Consider the following 18,650-nt stretch of genomic DNA (forward strand, 5'->3'; position numbering starts at 1 on the left):
TCTCACCCACAGTACAAGACACTGCCCTGAAGTCACTCTCACTGCACTACTATGCTCTGACAGACGGAGGAATGAAGAAAATGAGAAATGTACGAGATATTTATCTCGCCCAAACCTGATCTCACTGAAGCCTGCTGAGCCAAAGCCACTCCAAACACTGGCCCACTCATGACAAAGCCACTCCAAACACTGGCCCACTCACAACAATGGCTGCTCCACTTCCACTTGTGTTATTTTTATTCACCCTTTCTAATGAATCTTGCTCAGCAATGGGTTGCAGTCCAACTCCTAGAAACTGCCACGAAGATCTGCCTTATTAATCTTGAGTGTGGACCTGATTGAAAAGGTAGCTGCCTTCTCGTACTCCTGCTCAGCGACTGGTCGCAGTCCAACTCTGAGAAACTGCCATGAAGTTCTGCCTTATTAATCTTGAACGCGAATCTGACTGAAAAGGTAGCTCTCTTCTCATACGCCTGCTCAGAAATTGGCTGCAGTCCAACTCATGAGCAGCAACTCCAGAACTCCTGAGCAGCTGAGTTCCTCTTGCATTTTGTGTGTGTTAGTTTAGTTGGGTACTTGATTACTTACGTAATTAGTTCAGCACTATCTTCAGGCTGAAGGGCTTTTTCCTGTGTTGTCCTGTTCCATGTCCTAAACTGGGTGAATCCAAAAAATCTCCCTGGATAAAGCCCTTCGATCACTATATTTCTTGTTTATCATTACCCTCTTACTTCTTAGCCAATTTTTAATCCAATACCACTTCCTTCTGGAGCCAATGGCTGCTACTTGCTTGATTCAATTGCAATGTTCAATTTTGTCAAATGCCATGCTAAAATAAAAGTATGCTCCATCAAATACTCCATGCTCGTCAACTGTATACTACTACTTAAAAATACAATCATTGGTCAGACATGACCTTTCTGAAACAAATCAACACAGATTATCCTTGATTAACTAAATATTGATTCATCCCATCTTTCCATGGGTAATAATTATTATGAAAGCATGATTGCTTGGTAAATTGAGTTTGGGAATAAAGTATTGCAGGGTAAATGAAAAGGAAGAAGGGATTTGGAATTGGCTGTGATAATAAATGATTATATGTGGTACTGTATATAATGAAGAATTGTCTTGCCTGGGTAGATCAGGATGTAAAACTTTATACCAACAAACATGTAGGTTTAGTTTAAACAGCCAGCCAATAACAATATTAAGTAGAAACAATTAATTAAGAGATAAGAGGAGTTTTTAAACAGAGATAGAAATAACTCTGGACATTTAATCTTAAATATTACAAAGTGGTTGAGTAGTTTGGCATATGACTTTTATAGAATGCATTTGAGCCAAGTTCTTGAATCAAAGAATCAATCAGGTTTCAAGCTATTTTCAATTATGGGTAATTTTCTTTAGTATTACATTGTCTGGATGTGGGCACTGTTGGCAAATCTGCCCTATGTTCTCCATGTCTAAATATCCTTGAGAGGGCTGTGATAAACCAAGTCTTAAACTGCTACGGTTCATTTAATAGAGTTACTTCCAAAGAGTGGTTGGGCGGTGAGAACCAGGATGTAGACCATAATGAGGAAGGTGTTACATTTGCAAGTCTAGATGGTACCGGTATGAAGGGGAACCTACAGGCGAAGGAGATTCCATGTACCTGCTGGCTTTGGTCCCCCTTCCCCCGTGGTAAATATTGTGGTTTGTGAGGAGCTGTTGGGTAGCCTAGTGAAAAACCACAGTTTATTGTGTAGAGGTACAGTTGGGTTATCCTGCTTGATGTCAAACCTCTTTAGGTTTTTTTTGGTGCTGTGCTTAACTTGCATATCCTGCGATAAGAGCGATTTGCATTCTGATAAATTAAGCGGCTGGTGCAGTTGTATTTCTTATCAACGTTGCCCCCAGACCTAGGACAGTTTGTATATACAGTAAATTACCAAGTAAAATTCTTTCTTTTCTTCTCCATCACCCTACCCCTGTACTCATGGTTTACCTGCAGACTGCACATGCTCCTTTTCTCCACCCCCATCTAAAGGAGCTCCGCTCATCCACAGTTAGCCCCAACACTTGATACAGGATGCATGATCCCATCCCCACTTGCCCCGAGTCACGTTGAACCCCAACACTTTGCACTGGCTGTATTATTGCAGCTCTTGGACCTTGCACAGGCCGCGCGCACCCAGCCTCGTGCCCGTGCGCGCAGCGTCAGTTCCGGCGGCGCGCGGCCGGGTCCAGGGAGGGACGCGGAAGCGCCAGGCTCCGGGGGCGGAGAAGTCTTCATGGGTTTGAGGCGGCGGCGGCCGAGCGACGGCCTGTCCTGGAGAGTCGGGGCGCTCGGCGGATAGGATCACTTGGTCAGTCGGCAATGGAGAGCGGGGTGAGCGCGGGCGGCCAGGCCCCGAGCCCGGGCCTGGGGCTCCACCGCTTCCCGAACGGGTGCACCCCTCTTAGCCACCAGGTCGCCGGACACAAGTATGGGAAATCGGAGCTGGGTGAGTGCAAAGCGGGCTCCGGAGCCGCCACTGCTCCACATGCAACCGGGGAAGCAGTGACAGGGACACCCCCGGGGTTCCACCCCGGTGGATACCGCCCCTCAACGCAACACCACACCCGTCACCCAACTTCCGCCGACTTGCACCCCAGACTCTCGCACTCTTCCCCAGCACCAGACACCCTTTCCCAACACCGAAACCCCAACTGTTACTAGACCACGCGCATAGCTCAGATCCTTCAATTCCAAACCACCTATCCCCCAATTCTATACCCGTACCTTTGTCAGACCACACACCCCAGACAATGAATCCCCACTCACATAGACTGACCACATGCAAACCTCAACAATGACCCCTCTCTACCTCCAGCAATATCAAACCAGTCATCTCATTCACCCTATTCCCATAGCCTGGCCAATCATACAACACCCCAGATCCCCCTTCACTCCGATACCAATCCTCGGGTAGATCACAAGCATCCCAGACCCTCCCCCAACACTGAACCCGCTTTCCCAGTCACCTCATTACTAGATCACACTCATCCCAGACCTTACAACAATAAAGACCCCTAACTCTGGAGCCTCCCAACCGCTGTTACCTCACTTGGCCAGACCGCACTATTGATGCCCCCAATGGTGAACTCCCCCCCCCCCCACCTCCCTTGGCATCCATATTGACCCCTCCTCAAATGCTAGGGTTCTACTGATTACACCTCAACTTTCTCTTGTCCAAACAGCCTCTATTCTTGTTCTCTCCAATCATTTGTAATATTGTTTCCAAGATGAACTTCAGCGCCATAGGGTTAGATTGAGGTAGCTGGAAAGTTGGAGTTATCCTTGGAGTAAGGAGGTTTGCAGACATTTATATTTTTAGATATAGTTTCTTGTGTTGGATAAGTAAAGTTTACTAAATGGTACCTAAGTTATTACTTCTGTCTTCACTTCCCTACCCCACCCACTCACCTTCCCTCCTATCTAGTCTGACCTATCACCTGCCAGCTTGTACTCCTCCTTCCACCTTATTCTGGCTTCTTCCCCCATCCTTTCCAGTCCCGACAAAGGGTCTCAGCCTGAAACAGCAACTATTTATTCCTCTCCATAAATGCTGCTTGACGTTTTAAGTTTCTTCAGCATTTTGTGTGTATTGCTCTGGATTTCCAGTATTTGTAGACTCTGGTGTTTGCACTGTTCTTTGTTTTGCAGTTATGAAGCCAAAATGCTAGAAATACTCATTTTTGATTATGATTCACCTTCTATCAATTCATTGGAATTTTCCTACTGGTGGACATAGGTTGAAGTTGAAAGGGGGAAATTAAGTTGAAAAAGAGAATTAAGAGGCAAAATGTCATTGAACATGCTGCCAGATGTAGTGGTAGAATTAGCTCTAACAGCAGTGTTGAAGCATGTAGACTGACATATGAACTTGCAAGGAATAGAGCATGAGAAAGACTGTAGATGCTGGATTCTGGGGTAACAATCAATCTCCTGGAGGAACTAGGAACTGACTGGGTTGAATAGCATCTTTGGGGGAGGGTGTGGTTTGTATTGAGGAAGGAACTGCCAACTTTTCTCAATATGGTTGTGCATCACAAGTACAAAGGGATGGTAGCCAGTAAAGGAGATGGGGAGTGGCGAGACAGGTGTTAGTAAACTGAAGGAGAAGCATGACAGGCAGATGCAACAAGGTATATATGGGAGGAGAAAAAGAGGAAGATCAAAGGATATGTTGCATGTACATCAACATGCAGTGAAATACACGATTTGTATAAAATCAGCGAGGATTGTGCCAAGTTCTGGTGCCAACAAAGCATGCTTACTGTTACATATACCTGTTAGGGTGCATTCTCCAGATACCTTATAAGGTAACCGTAGCCTTCAGCCAGGAGCAGATGTCATCAGGCAGTTCCCAGCTTTCACCGAGTGTTTCGACCCTTAACCACGACACTCTCCAGTTGGTGGGCTGGCAGTGGTGGCCAAATTGCTGCCCATCTGCTCCTGGCTTCCAGCTTCCCTCCTCTCGCCTACTCCAAATCCAACAAGAGGCTCGTTCTGCCTCTTCCCCCATCCTACGAGCTGCTTGTTTTTTTGCTCCTTTCGTCCAGGCCCAGAGCTGACAACAACGGCCATGCTGATTTGGCTGGGAAACCTCAGCAGCTGATCTCCACAGGGAACAACCATGCCTGCCATTCCTTGTCTTTGTACCCCTGTACTAAGGGCTGGTACTTCAAGGTCTTTCTCCCCGGGCCTCTTCCCATCCCTCCTCCCACGACAGAGTCAGCTCAACCAGAATTACTTTCCTGTCTTCAGTTGACCACAGTACAAAATCCAGGCATAGGGTTGTGTGCACCATGTCTGGGAACTGCAGCCTCCTTCCCACATCGACCCTCATCTCCCAGGACCTGGCCGTTAGCAGCAGATTGGGCTTTGGTTGTTTGGTTATGGAAGGCCTGGCTTCCTGTTTGATGAAGGTGATGGTCTTCCTCAAATCTGTGCCAGCCGTCGTCATCTTGCATCTTTCTCGCTCTAGTGTGTCAGCAAGAGCCAGAAGCACCTTATCATGGCTCCACCTATACCGTCCTTGAGTTAGAGCTGTTTTACACCTGGACAGGCTTGTGCCAAGTTCTGGTGCCAAGAAAGCATGCTTATGGGCTGATGGATGATAGATATTGATTCTGAAAACAGGTAAAACAAGGCCATTAGAACCAGGTAGTGGGAGGGTGAAGGTGGAGATAGGTGGGAGCATGATGCAACAGCTAGGAGGCTTCCAGTGCTGGAATCTGATGAGTAAAGAAGGTGATAATGAGAACCATTAGTGAAGAGATGAAGGGCAGATAAAACCAGATGGTGGGGGTGGGTGAAGAAGTTCTCAGTATTTGGTATATTTTGGCAGGTGTTAGTTAAGGAGGAATATTGGTCAAAGCAGCATATGTTCATTTACTTCATGTCAGAAATCAAGATCAGTTTTTATTTAATCCATGTCGTGCAGTACTGCACTTCCAGATATTAAGTTTAGTGAGTTCCAGTCTGATACCTTCAAAATCAGCCTTTACATTTCAATTTACAGCTTTAATTTGAGGATGAGTCTCATCTCTTTACATAACAATCTCGAAGTGAATAAAATTATGATTATTTGTCCCAAAGTGCTTGCTCAAGGACATATAGACTACTCGCCCAGCCTTGCTTCCTTTGAAGAGATGGAGGTTAGCCCTTTCTCTGGTAGGGACATCGACGGTTTGCTTCAGAAAACTTCTGGACGTTCCATTACAACCCTATTATCCCCACATTTATCTGTGATCTTCCAATATATTTGTTGCTGTAACTCCCTCTTACTAATAAAGAGTTAATCCCATCAAAGTCATTCCTTTCTTATTTCCATTTCTTAGTTTTACCCATATGACCATGCTAGACATTCTCCTGGAGATATCTTCCATGGCAGGTTCCAGTGTTGGGAGTCTTCATTGTTGTAAGGTCTGGGATGAGTATGATCTTGAAATGAGGTGGCTGGGAAAGTGGGTTCAGTGTTATGCAACTCCTCCTCCTCTCTTACCATCTTCTCTGTAATGCCAGAAACATCGTTAGCCCAAAACCTTGAGTTGCCAGTCCTGCCCATCCCTCAAGCATGTTTCCATAATTGTGATAATGTCATGATCCCAATTATGACATTCACCATGACAGGTGAATGTCTTGAATTCACCTTCCTTACCTTTCATGCCTCTTATATTAGAATAAATACAGCTTAGCCTGTCAGATCCACCATGTTCACTGTCCTGCCCCTGCCTGTTAGACTTGTTTGCTTTAACATTAATGTTGACTTCAACTTTACCAGAGCCTTGATGTCTTTCCCAAAGTGAGGTAACTGGAATTGGATACTAAACCATTGTATTGGTGGCATCCGTTAGTCTCGCGAGACCATAGATCTGCGCCTGGAAGTTTCAAGGGCGCAGGCCTGGGCAAGGTTGTATGGAAGCCCGGCAGTTCTAACCATTGTGGCCTAATAATTATTCAATAAAAAATCAATAACTCTCCGTTTTTATAGTTGAAATCTTGCCTTATGAATTTCAGAATCCGGTTTGCTGACCTGTACTGGTATTCACATTTTGTTTGCAGAAATTAGAACAAGGCCAGCCAGGGAATGTGTTAAAAGCTAAGGTCCTATGAAGAATTCAGTAGTTGGAAGTGAGCCAGAGTTGGGTGAAAATTAAATCCAAAACTTTGCTCTGAGTCAGATTTGGCACCAGAGTTGTAAACAGTTTGTTTTCAGAAAAGAGTGATAAGTTTGTAGCAGGGATTGAAAATAGTCTGTAGAAATTTCTGCACATACTATACTACACATCAAATTCACCAGTTTAGAGATGGTAAGATAAGTGCTGGTAGGTGAAATCAACACAGATGTGGCCATTCACCTTTGCTATTGGATATTGTCACTGAGGAGATGTATGTAGTTGAGAAATAGGAAGTAGCCAAGTATTGATTTTTAAAATTTTTTTGACTATAACAGTGGTAGCACAGGGTAATTGCCACTGTGTGGATAAGAATGGAGGCAAGTAAATGCAGTCCTTCTGTTACAGTCATATGGAATGATAGGAGAAATTTGGTACAATGGCAGAGTAGAATCCTGATTGGAAAGTCTTGAGCAAAGGGTTCGTTTAAAGTGGATGTGGCTTTTGATATGCTACATCAGAAGACGAGCTGAGTTAGGCCATTTGGCCCATCGAGTCGGCTCCGCCATTCCATCATGGCTGATTTATTAGCCTTCTCAACCCATTCTCCAGCTTTCTTCCTGTAACCTTTGATGCCCTTATGGAATGTGAACATTGCATCTGCCTTCCTTACCACCAACTCAATCTGCAAATTAACCTTTAGAGAATCCTGCAAAAAGACTCCCAAGTCCCTGTGCATTTTTGATTTTTGAATTTGCTCCCTGTTTAGAAAATGGTCTGTGCCTTTATGGACATGCACTTTGGTGAAGAAATACAGTTCCCCACACTGTGTTCCTTCTGCTACTTTGCCCATTCTCCTAAACTGTCCCAAGTCCTTCTGCAGACTCCCTACTTCAACATTCCCTGTCTCTCCAAGAGCATTGGTTGTTTTGTTTTCAAGAGTGGTGCCAAGAGCAGATTTGAACGAGGACAATCTGTGAATGTTGAACCATTAATAATGTCAGCTAACATAGTGGCCAGGAGGGTGCTCATTACTTTTATGGGTTTAAGGTCCATATGGTCCAAGATGATAAAAGGCATAGAGTGGACAGCCAGAGACTTTTTCCAGGGTGGAAATGGCTAATATGAGAGGGCATAATTTTAAGGAGATTGAAGGAAAATTTAACAGGGATATCAGAGACAGGGTTTTTTTACACAGTGTGTGTGTGGAATGTGCTGTCATGGTGGGGATGGTAGAGGCAGATACATTAGGGATATTTAAGCAACATAGGCTCATGAATGAAAAAATAAATGGAGATCTATATGGGAGGGAAGGGCTAGATTGATCTTGGAGCAGATTAAAAGTTCGGCACAACCATGTGCCAAATGGTCTGTATATATATGCTACTATACTATTCTATATACTATACCGTTCTATAGTCATTTGAGCCAGAGGGGGACTATTGGACAGAATTCATTTGCAGAAGTTTTGCAAATAATTGCAGAAACTGGATTTTAAAAAAAAGTAGAAGTGTACATTAAGCCTGGAAGAAACATTAGAATTTGGACTTGTGGTTTAGGGAAGAAAGGGATGTGGTACAACAGAAGGAGCAGATTGACATCTTGATGTTGAATTTGTCCAGAGCCACTGCTCTGTGGGTATGAGGTGAAGGACATAGGAGTGGGGTTAAAGAAAACATTGGGGAGAATGAAGCCAGTGAGTACTATTGCAGGCCAGTGAGAATGTGGTTTAGTCAAATATGAGTGAATGGCAAAAACCATGTTCAAACACGTTGATTGCATGACTTTATTTTAGGAGTTGCATAAGAGTGCTGGATATATGAAAGCATAATTTCACAAGTGATTTATCTTATTTCTAGGTATGTTACAACATCCAGATGGGACGGTATTAAAACAGTTGCAACCACCTCCTCGTGGACCCAGAGAGATGAATTTCTACAACATGGTAATTGCTGTTTTTGCAGATAATTACATGAGGTGTATTTGGCTTTTAATACTGCTAAGTTGTAACTAAAGTGGGGCTGAAAATTTGTGTCTGCGGATGCTATCTGAAACAATGGATAAATAGACTTAGTTTTGTGTGACTGGGTTATCCCAGCTGGTCCGATACGGAATGAATGTTGTTTTGCAAGTCGAACCGCGGTGCTGTCATGAGACTTATTGATTCAGGCTTAGCGTTATAGAAAAGTTGGGCATGTCTTCTAAATGTGTGCTTATGAAATGGGAAGCTTCTTGTATGTAGAAGCCTATAACCATTAGTCTGATAACTATACATATATTGGGTAGTAGAAGTGCGATCATGTTGAGTATGATGTTAGCCTGAATGGAGAACGCCAGTTCATCCTGTTGTTTAACATTGGGAGGCTGATCCCTGGGCATCCCCGACACTGTCTTTGACAGATCGGGGGTCAGGGTCCATTGGTGTGGAGTGCAAGATGACTGGAACCCTTCACTGCTGTAGCCTTCCTTCATTTTCTCTGCTATTGTGATATGTCGACATCTTTTGCCAGCTCCATCGTTGAGTTCGTAGTATAGTGATATGGAGAGTAGAAGTTCATATATACAATTGATTGAATTTAATTTTATCTCAAATAAACAAGCATTCCACAGCAATTTCAGATGAGCTGGTTAATTAGTATGAAAACAACAGTATCTTCGCTGTATTAATCCAGAAGTAGGTTTATTGTTTTTCTGTTAGAACATTATACACATTGCATGGTGCTGTTCCAGTTGTTTACATCTCAAGTTTGTTAGGTTCCTTGAGCTGCAAGATCCTGATAACAAAATCTTCTTGAGCATTGATAATTAATCCACATCTCAAGTATGTTAGTGTTTGAGTCTTGATAATCAAAATAATAGTTCTAAACAATTTCTGTTTGTACACACTGAACTTCTAGTCTCTGATTCCTAGTTCGGATTTTGTTATATATTGTGAAAATTTTTTTAAAAATTCTTTAATCCTTTTAAAATTAATAAAGAAAAATGACCTGTTCAGAAATATCTGGGCTATTCTCTTAAGCCTGCATTAAAGATTTGGAGAAATATAGATTCATTCTGTGCTTATGTGTGAATAACTGTAGACTGATGACCTCAATACCATTGCCACAGCACTGGAAAACAGGCATTGACCTTTGTCATCTATCCTAATGGCTGAATGTTAAGGACATAACATTCCTTTTGGCTGCAGTATATGATAGAGCTGGTATGTGATGTCCACTTAGCAATCTATTCTGTGGACCACAAGGAATCTTAGAGTAGTAACAGAGACACTTGTTTGTAACTTAATTTTATTTTTATTTTAGAGCTAGTGTGGCCCATCTGGCTTGACAAGCTGCACACCACCCAGCAACCTGTTTATTTAACCCTAGCCTAATTACACGACAATTTACAATGACCAATTAACCTACCAACCAGTACATCTTTGGCCTGTGGGAGGAAACTGGAGTGCCTGGATGAAACCCCCACACTCATGTACAAACTTCTTACAGAGAATACTGGAATTGAAGTCTGACATCCCGAGCTATTATGTTGCTGCGGTGCCCCTAGCTTCCATTGGCAAGTGTGAATGAAAAGTAGTTCCTTATCTTCGAAGATAGAGTCTCAGTAAACTTCTGCATGCTTTTTTAGACAGCAGCACGAAATGTTGTTCTAAGTCTAGCTCTAGCCTTGGAGTAACACATTTGGTTTATGGCTGCAGTTACTGATAAGGTAAACCTGTCCTGCTCTGGTTAAGATGGTAGCAAGTGAGATATTGCAGAGATTTTTGAAATTCCGATGTCTCACTATTCATTGCCGACGTTATGGTAAGAGGTTTAACAGATCCTTTCTCCTTTGGACACCTCTAGCAGTTCATCTTGCTCTGCATGCCTCTACTTATTCTTCCAGACATTGTGTATTCTGGGGCTTGTCTATGAAATTTGAAATTAGCAAAATGTCCTTCAGCACCTATCATAACATTCTCTGTAGAAATGTGCTTCAGATAACCATAGGAAACACCAAATGCTAATGTAATTGTAGCACAGCCAGAAAATAAAAACAGCCTGCAACCAAACAGTGAGTGGTTGATCCTTTCATATTGGGCTAAGTATTCATTACAGATTTGCTTGATTTCAACTGTGCGAGGTCTAAAGTGGATACGGGTATGCTTCAGAAAGGTAGTGTTGTTATCAAATCAATGCTGCGTGCAAATTTGTTTTGTTTAGTTATTTATTTATTGAGATACAGCACGGAGTGGGCCCTACTGGCCTTCGAGCTGTGCTGCCCAACAACCCCCAATTTAACCCTAGCCTAATCATGGGACAATTTACAATGAAGAATTAACCTACCAACTGGTATGTCTTTGGACTGTGGGAGGAAACCGGAGCACCTGGAGGAAACCCACACACTCATAGGGTGAACGTATAAACTCCTTACAGGCAGCAATGGGAATTGAACCCAGGTCATTGGTACTGTAAAGCGTTGTGCTAACCTCTATGTTACTGTGTCACCTAAATTACAACAAAGAAGCTTATATTTAGGTTTATTCTGCTTTAGTACAAGTTTAAACAAAAACAAAACCTTTCCAAAATACCTTCAAAATAACTCAATCCACTTTTTGTGGTATTCTTCATGTTGCGGCTTCATGGTGGTTAAGGCATCCTCTATTTTATTTCGTTTGAGTATGACAAAGGTATCATTTACATATTTTATCCAGAGTTTAGGTTTGAGGACTGGTAGTATTATCTTTTTTGGCTTTTGCATGACGGCCTCGATAATGAAGCTGGGTATCTGATCCCATTGGTGTTCCTTTGAGTTGTTTGTAAATCTGCCCTGTGTTTTGTGAAGGCATGGAAGGGTAAAAATAGCAGAGGTTTGGGTCAGAAGTTTCCAATCCTCTTTAGATATACATTTAGGCCACATTATTATGTACATCTGTAGACTTGCTTGCTCATGTAAATTTAATCAGCCAATCATTTGGCAGCAACTCAATGTATAAAAGCATGCAGACATGGTCAAGAGGTTCAGTTGTTGTTCAGACCAAACATCAGAATAGGGGAGAAATGTGATCTAAGTAACTTTGACCTTGGGATGATCGGCGTTGGTGCTAGAGGGGTTGCTTTGAGTGTCTCAAAACTGCTGATCTGATGGGATTTTCACACACCTCATTCTCTGGAGTTTACAGAGAATGGTGCGAAAATGAGAGATTTCTGAGGAGGATGGCTAAACTGGTTCAAGCTGACTGACAGGAAAGCTACAGTAACTCAACCATGTGTAACAACGGTGGTGAGCAGAAGAGCGTCTCTGAATGCACGTGACGCATCTTGAAGTTGATGGGCTTCAGTCGTACAAGACTGCATCGGTTTCCACTGCTGTCCTAATAAAGTGGCCACTGACTGCAAAACTTAAAATTGAAAACATCTGTTCTAAATAATTCAAAAATAGCAGCTCAACATGATGGTTGGTGTAGGAGTTAACTGTGGTGAAGAGACTTTAATCTAGTTCAAAATTAATTGTCAGTTTTAAGAACACGGGTTAACAGGGAACAATCAGTTTTATTTGTTAGTGGCAAGATGTGTCTGATTAAAGTTGTGAAATGAGTCAATAATGAGGGCACTGCTGTTGATGTTTATAGAACCTTTCAAAAGGCTTGTTAAAATGTCATATAAACAACAAGTCATCAAAACTGAAGTGCAAGTTATCAAAGCTCTAATGTTAAATTGGCCAAAGGTCATACTTACAGTTACTTTAACAGTTAAGCAGTTACATTCCCCATGCAGTAATGCTGATCAGCACCTCCAGCTTAACCCATCCCTCCACACCCCAACACCACTACTTTATCTTTTCCTGTCAGACACCCATGTCTAACTTTACCGACATGCGTATGTAAGCTGTCTTATGTATTTATATTTATTGTTTCTTTTATTATTATTGCGTTCTTTATCTTATTGTATTTCTTTTTGTACTGCATCGGATCTGGAGTAACAATTACTTTGTTCTCATTTACACTTGTGTACTGGAAATGACATTAAACATCTTGAATCTTGAAAGCAGATACGGTTGCCTATTTTGCCTGGAGTGAAATATGCAGTAAAAGCAGAAAATATCAGAAACCCTCAGCATATGAGGCAGCATCTGTGGAAGGGAAATAGTTAACATTTGAGATCGAAAATTGTTAGAAATTTTGATGAAGGTTCTTGACCTGAAGTGGTAACGTGGTTTTTCCTTCCCCAGATATTGCATAACGTGTTCAGTATTTCTGATGTTTTCTGCTTTTATTTCAAATTTCAGCATTTGCAGATTTTTAAAGTTTTCTTTTCTAGGATAAATATTCAGCAGTTCCGCCAAGGGTCCATGTTTGGACTACTGCCATGCTTTGTTAATTATTATTGACTTGGGTTTCCATGGTATAATGTCATAGCTTGTAGAAGATAGTTTCTGAAAAGTAGTAACGGGGGGCGGGGGGGGGGGAAAGAATTTTCGAATGTTGAAGTGGACCAATATTGCAGGGAAGTGTGAAGGGGTACATACTTATTTGTAGGGATAATGAGACAAGGCTGTACATAATAAAAGGCACAATACAGCTGGAATTCCCTTCCTCCACCATCAACTCTGCTCTCAAACGCAGCTCCCCCATTTCACGCACTTCTGCTCTCACTCCATCCTCCCGTCACCCCACTAGGAATAGGGTTCCCCTGGTCCTCACCTATCACCCCACCAGCCTCCGGGTCCAACATATTATTCTCCGTAACTTCTGCCACCTCCAATGGGATCCCACCACTAAGCACATCTTTCCCTCCCCCCCCCCCCCCGCTTTCCACAGGGATCGCTCCCTATGAGACTCCCTTGTCCATTCGTCCCCCCCATCCCTCCCCACTGATCTCCCTCCTGGCACTTACCCTTGTAAGTGGAACAAGTGCTACACATGCTCTTATACTTCCTCCCTTACCACCATTCAGGGCCCCAGACAGTCCTTCCAGGTGAGGCGACACTTCACCTGTGAGTCGGCTGGGGTGATATACTGTGTCCGGTGCTCCCGATGTGGCCTTCTATATATTGGCGAGTCCCGACGCAGACTGGGAGATCGTTTTGCTGAACACCTACGCTCTGGCTGCCAGAGAAAGCAGGATCTCCCAGTGGTCACACATTTTAATTCCACATCCCATTCTCATTCTGATATGTCTATCCACGGCCTCCTCTACTGTAAAGATGAAGCCACACTCAGGTTGGAGGAACAACACCTTATATTCCGTCTGGGTAGCCTCCAACCTGATGGCATGAACATCGACTTCTCTAACTTCCGCTAGGCCCCACCTCCCCCTCGTACCCCATCTGTTACTTATTTTTATACACACATTCTTTCTCTCGCTCTCCTTTTTCTCCCTCTGTCCCTCTGAATATACCTCTTGCCCATCCTCTGGGTTTTTTTCCCCCCTCCCCCTTTTCCTTCTCCATGGGCCTCCTGTCCCATGATCCTCTCATATCCCTTTTGCCAATCAACTGTCCAGCTCTTGGCTCCATCCCTCCCCCTCCTGTCTTCTCCTATCATTTTGGATCTCACCCTCCCCCTCCCACTTTCAAATCTCTTACTAGCTCTTCCTTTAGTTAGTTCTGACGAAGGGTCTCTGCCCGAAACGTCGACTGTACCTCTTCCTAGAGATGCTGCCTGACCTGCTGCGTTCACCAGCAACCTTGATGTGTGTTATTTGTAAGTGCAAGGATTTTAGACGAATAATTAAGGAGAAAACCCATTCAGTGGCAGAAGGGTCAGTGAGCAAAGATAGAGCTATTTACCTTGACCTGAAATAGTAACTCTATTTTTCCTTGCCCAGATGTTGCATAACCTGTTGAGTATCTCTGATGTTTTCCGCTTTTATTTCAAATTTCCAGCAATTTGCAGTTTTTTAAAGATTTAATTTCTAGGATAAATATAGACAGTGCTCAGTCTGTAGACTTGTAGATCATGGCTGTTGAAGTACACATCCAGGTAAGTATGCCTCTACATTTATTCTCCTGTTTATTCACTCCTTTGAAATTGAGGATGATTTTCTTCCACTGCAGTTCTAAGATGGTAAATGAGGCCAAGGAGGCACCCATGGCGGGAGAAGGTGGGTGTACATAATGAAAGCATCCTGTAAGCTTTTCTATCTCTGCCTGACTTCAGGGGGCCTGAAGTTGACTTCAGATAATGTGATTGCCCCATTTTATTTGCTCGTCCTCAACCCACATGGCTTCACTTGTTGATCTTCCTAGCACAGGGGTTTCCAACCTGGGGTCCGCAGACCCCTTGCTTAATGGTATTGGTCCATGGCATGAAAAGGTTGGGAACCTCTGCAATAGCACATGATCCCTTCTCACAGCTCTAAGTAAATTCTTAGTCAATATGGAGTGGTCAGATCTACTGGTTGGTTTGTTTAGCAGTTTACTTGTGGATTTGGAGGACTTACAAACTAGAGTTGCCATTCCTGCCCTCTTAAGCCTTGTTTCATTCATAGTCATTAAATTATAGCCCAACATGCTTATCTGCACTCATATTTTCATGATTCCCTGCATTAAAGTACACATTATTATACAATGCAATTTTTTTTTTTACCTCTTGTACCATTTTTCAAAATTGTTCCTCATTTCCAGACATTTTTTAACCAACCTGCAACATTTGGCATCTGATTTTACCTTTCCCTTTTGTAACTGCTCAAGGCTCCCGTACTCCTGCCAATTGAGTTTAATCTGTCTGCTAATTAACTTCTATGAAACTACTGAATTACTCAACCATTGACCTACACTGTTCCATGGCTCCATCAGCTCTGTTCATGCGTGAAGCACATGGAAATTTCAGAAGTAAATCATTAGCTATGGAGATACAGCATGGAAATGGGTCTTTTGGTCCATGCTCATTTACACTAAATCTATATTAATCCTGATTTTTGTGCACTCTAGTTCTCACCAGCTCTCCCTGATTCTGCCTCTCACCTACACACTAAGAGCAGTTTACAATGCTTAATTAACCAATCAAGCTGCATGTCCTAAGGATGTGAGACAAAACCAGAGGTCCTGGAAGAAACCCACGTGATCACACAGAGGACATGCGGGCTTCACACAGACAGCACCCGAGGTCAGGATTGAAAATGCCTCTAGCAACGTGAGGCATTGGTTCTGCTATGCCATCTGAAGTTACAGATTCCCAGCTTTTCTTCCTTTGAACACACAAAATGCTGGGGGAACTCTGCAAGTCAGGCAGCATCTAAGGAGAAAAATAAACTGCTGGCATTTGGGAGGAAGACCCTTCATCAGGACCTGGAAAGGAAGGGTGGGGGGAGAAGCTGGAATAAGAAGATGGGAGGAGGGGAAGGAGTACAAGATGGCATGTGATAAGTGAGACCAGGTGAGGGGGATTGATGGGTGGGTCGGGGGGGAGGGGATGAAGTGAGAAGGTGTTAGGTAGAAGAGGCAAAGGGCTGAAGAAGGCATCTGATAGGGGAGAAGAATGCACCATGAGGGAAAGGGAAGGAGGAGAGGCACCAGAAGCAGGTGATGGGCAGGTGAGGAGAAGCGAAGGAGTAAGAGGGGAGCCAAAAAGGGAACGGCAAAAGAGCAGTGGGGGGAGAAATAATCAGAAACTAGAGAAATCTATTTCCATGCCATCAGGTTGGAGTGTCTTTCTTCCTTTGATTCATGTACCTTATATAGTGATGCTGGCACACAGTTTTTCTTTGCTTTCTTTCAGAAATCCTGACCACTTCCCAAAGTTTATCTCTTATTTTGCATTATGTGTTTAATTTTTCTTGGGCACTTATTTGGACCTGAGTTTGACTTGCTTTCACTAAGGAGTGGAAGCTGCTTTTGTGTGATTTCTTGTAATGTGAGATAGTTATTGGAAACCAGTCATCCTGTGATGCTGATAGTGAGTAGTTAGTCCACTGGCATGGAGATCCAAGACCTATAGGGACCAGGCAGTGCTACACATGAACACCTACCTACACACATATGTACTCTGACCAGTTACTCACCATAAACACAGCTGCAATATTTGCACACTCTTCTCAGCTGTCTCTTTCAGTCCTCCATGCCGGTCCTTTCTTTTAATGTGCCTCTGTCTTATCCCTTTCTAATCAATAACAACCTCATTGCTTGGTCACTGTCCCTCTCTGACCCCCCCCCCCCCCGACCCAACCCCTCATCACAAACCCCAAATCTGCTTTACTCACCTTCTTAGTCCATTCCTTCGGCTTGATTGTCATACACCCAGACACTGCTTCCTCCGTCTCTGGTTGCCAACTCCTTACTCTTTTAATACTGAGGCTGCCCATTGATCTGTTTGCTCTGACTGCTTTCCAAAGCCCTTTTCCCTAGGAAAAAAAAGGTGTAAAGGACGAACAATTACACCATTGTTTGTACCCAGAGAGGCCGTTGTGACAAAGCGCGACACCATCTTACAGGAGCGTCATGTGATGCTATGTGTCGATGATGCTGCTGCAAGTAAGTTTCTCATTTCACCTGTGCATATGACAATAAAACCCAACTTCCACTTTGGATGTCTTTATTTGAACATTTTCCCAATCACTCACTTTGCACATAGTCTCTCTATTGCAGGGCCCAATTGTAAGTATGATATCTTGATTCTTTCTTCAATGGAACAGTCAATATCTTGGTTTTTCAGGTCCTCAAATCTATTTTTTTAGTCAGCACTAAACTCTTTTAACATTTGGATCTGCTTTCAACCTTTTTTTTCACTTTTTGGTATTCTTGGTTTCTTATGACCATAATTGGAAATCTAGTAGTAAAATTACATAAGCCTAATTACATTTAAGCTGAAATAGGCTTCCTGCTCATTAACTCTTAAGACTTTGCTTCCTTCAAGTATCTGGAGGCGCCCTTCTCTCGCTTCCTTCAGATTCCTGGATGGGAAACAAGATTAGTTTTATAAACAAGATTCGGTTTAGCTTGCAGGCTCTCTTGTTTTTAATACAAGTTTATTGTTTTAGGCATACAGCACTGTGCAAGAGGCTGAGGTACATTGCAAAAAAATTGTGTTAAAGCAAAGATTTTTTCAAAAATGAAATGAAATGTTTCTAAATATCATAGCATTTACTATAAAGAATCAGAATCAGGTTTAATCATACGTCATCAAGTTTGTTATGTGGCAGCAATACATTGCAATGCATAATAAAAACTGTAAACTACACACACACACACACACACACACACACACGCACACGCGCAAAAGTCTTTCGTGACATACCAAATCTCAAACTCCTAATAAAATATAGCTGTTGTCCTGCTTTCTTTGTAACTACATTCATATGTTGGGCCCAAGATAGATCCTCAGTGATGTTGACACCCAGAAACTTGATTTACTCACCCTTTCCCCTTCTGATCCCTTGATGAGCGCTGGTGTGTGTTCCTCATCTTACCTTTTTTGAAGTCCACATTCAATTCTTTGGTCTTACTGACATTGAGTGTGATGTTGTTGCTGTGACACAACTCCACCTTGATCTATCTTGCTTCTGTATGCCTTCTCATCACCGTCTGAAATTCTGCCAACAATAGTTATATTGTCAGCAATTTTATAGATAGCATTTGAGCTGTGCCTAGCCACGCAGTCATGTATGTAGAGAGAGTAGATCAGCGGGCTAAGCACACATTCTTGAGGTGCGCCAGTGTTGATTATCAGCAAGGTGGAGATGTTTTTTCCGATTATGGTCTTCCGTTGAGGAAGTTAAGGATCCAGTTGTAGACGAGGTACAGAGGCCCGGGTTTTGGCACTTTTTAATCAGAACTGTAGTAATGATTGTGTTAAACACTGAGCTGTAGTCAATAACAGCAGTCTGACACAAGTATTAGTATTGTCCACGTGATCCAAGGCCGTGTGAAAAGCCCAGGAGATCACAACCTGTATAGACCTGTTGTGACAATAGGCAATTTGCAGTGGGTGTAAATCCTTACTTAGGCCAGAGTTGATGCTAGCAGTAAACAGTAAAAAAACGAAATCAAATCATTATTTGATGTGATCACCCTTTGCCTTTAAA

At 42.9% G+C, this 18,650-nt stretch overlaps 1 protein-coding gene across 3 annotated transcripts in view; it reads left to right on the forward strand.

The window, feature by feature from the left end:
- Positions 1 to 2,203: 2,203 nt before the first annotated feature.
- Positions 2,204 to 18,650, forward strand: part of ipmkb (inositol polyphosphate multikinase b) — a 132,679-nt gene continuing 116,232 nt past the window's right edge. For all 3 annotated transcript variants that reach the window (XR_011882695.1, XR_011882696.1, XM_072239231.1), the window contains exons 1-2: positions 2,204 to 2,489; positions 8,508 to 8,593. Coding sequence is in view for 1 of the 3 variants with exons in the window: in XM_072239231.1 (XP_072095332.1) it covers positions 2,363 to 2,489; positions 8,508 to 8,593 (213 nt within the window). In the remaining 2 variants the exon portion in view is untranslated. The remainder of the gene's footprint in view (positions 2,490 to 8,507; positions 8,594 to 18,650) is intronic.

This window comes from Mobula birostris, chromosome 21, assembly GCF_030028105.1.
Source record: "Mobula birostris isolate sMobBir1 chromosome 21, sMobBir1.hap1, whole genome shotgun sequence".
Taxonomy (NCBI): Eukaryota; Metazoa; Chordata; class Chondrichthyes; order Myliobatiformes; family Myliobatidae; genus Mobula; species Mobula birostris.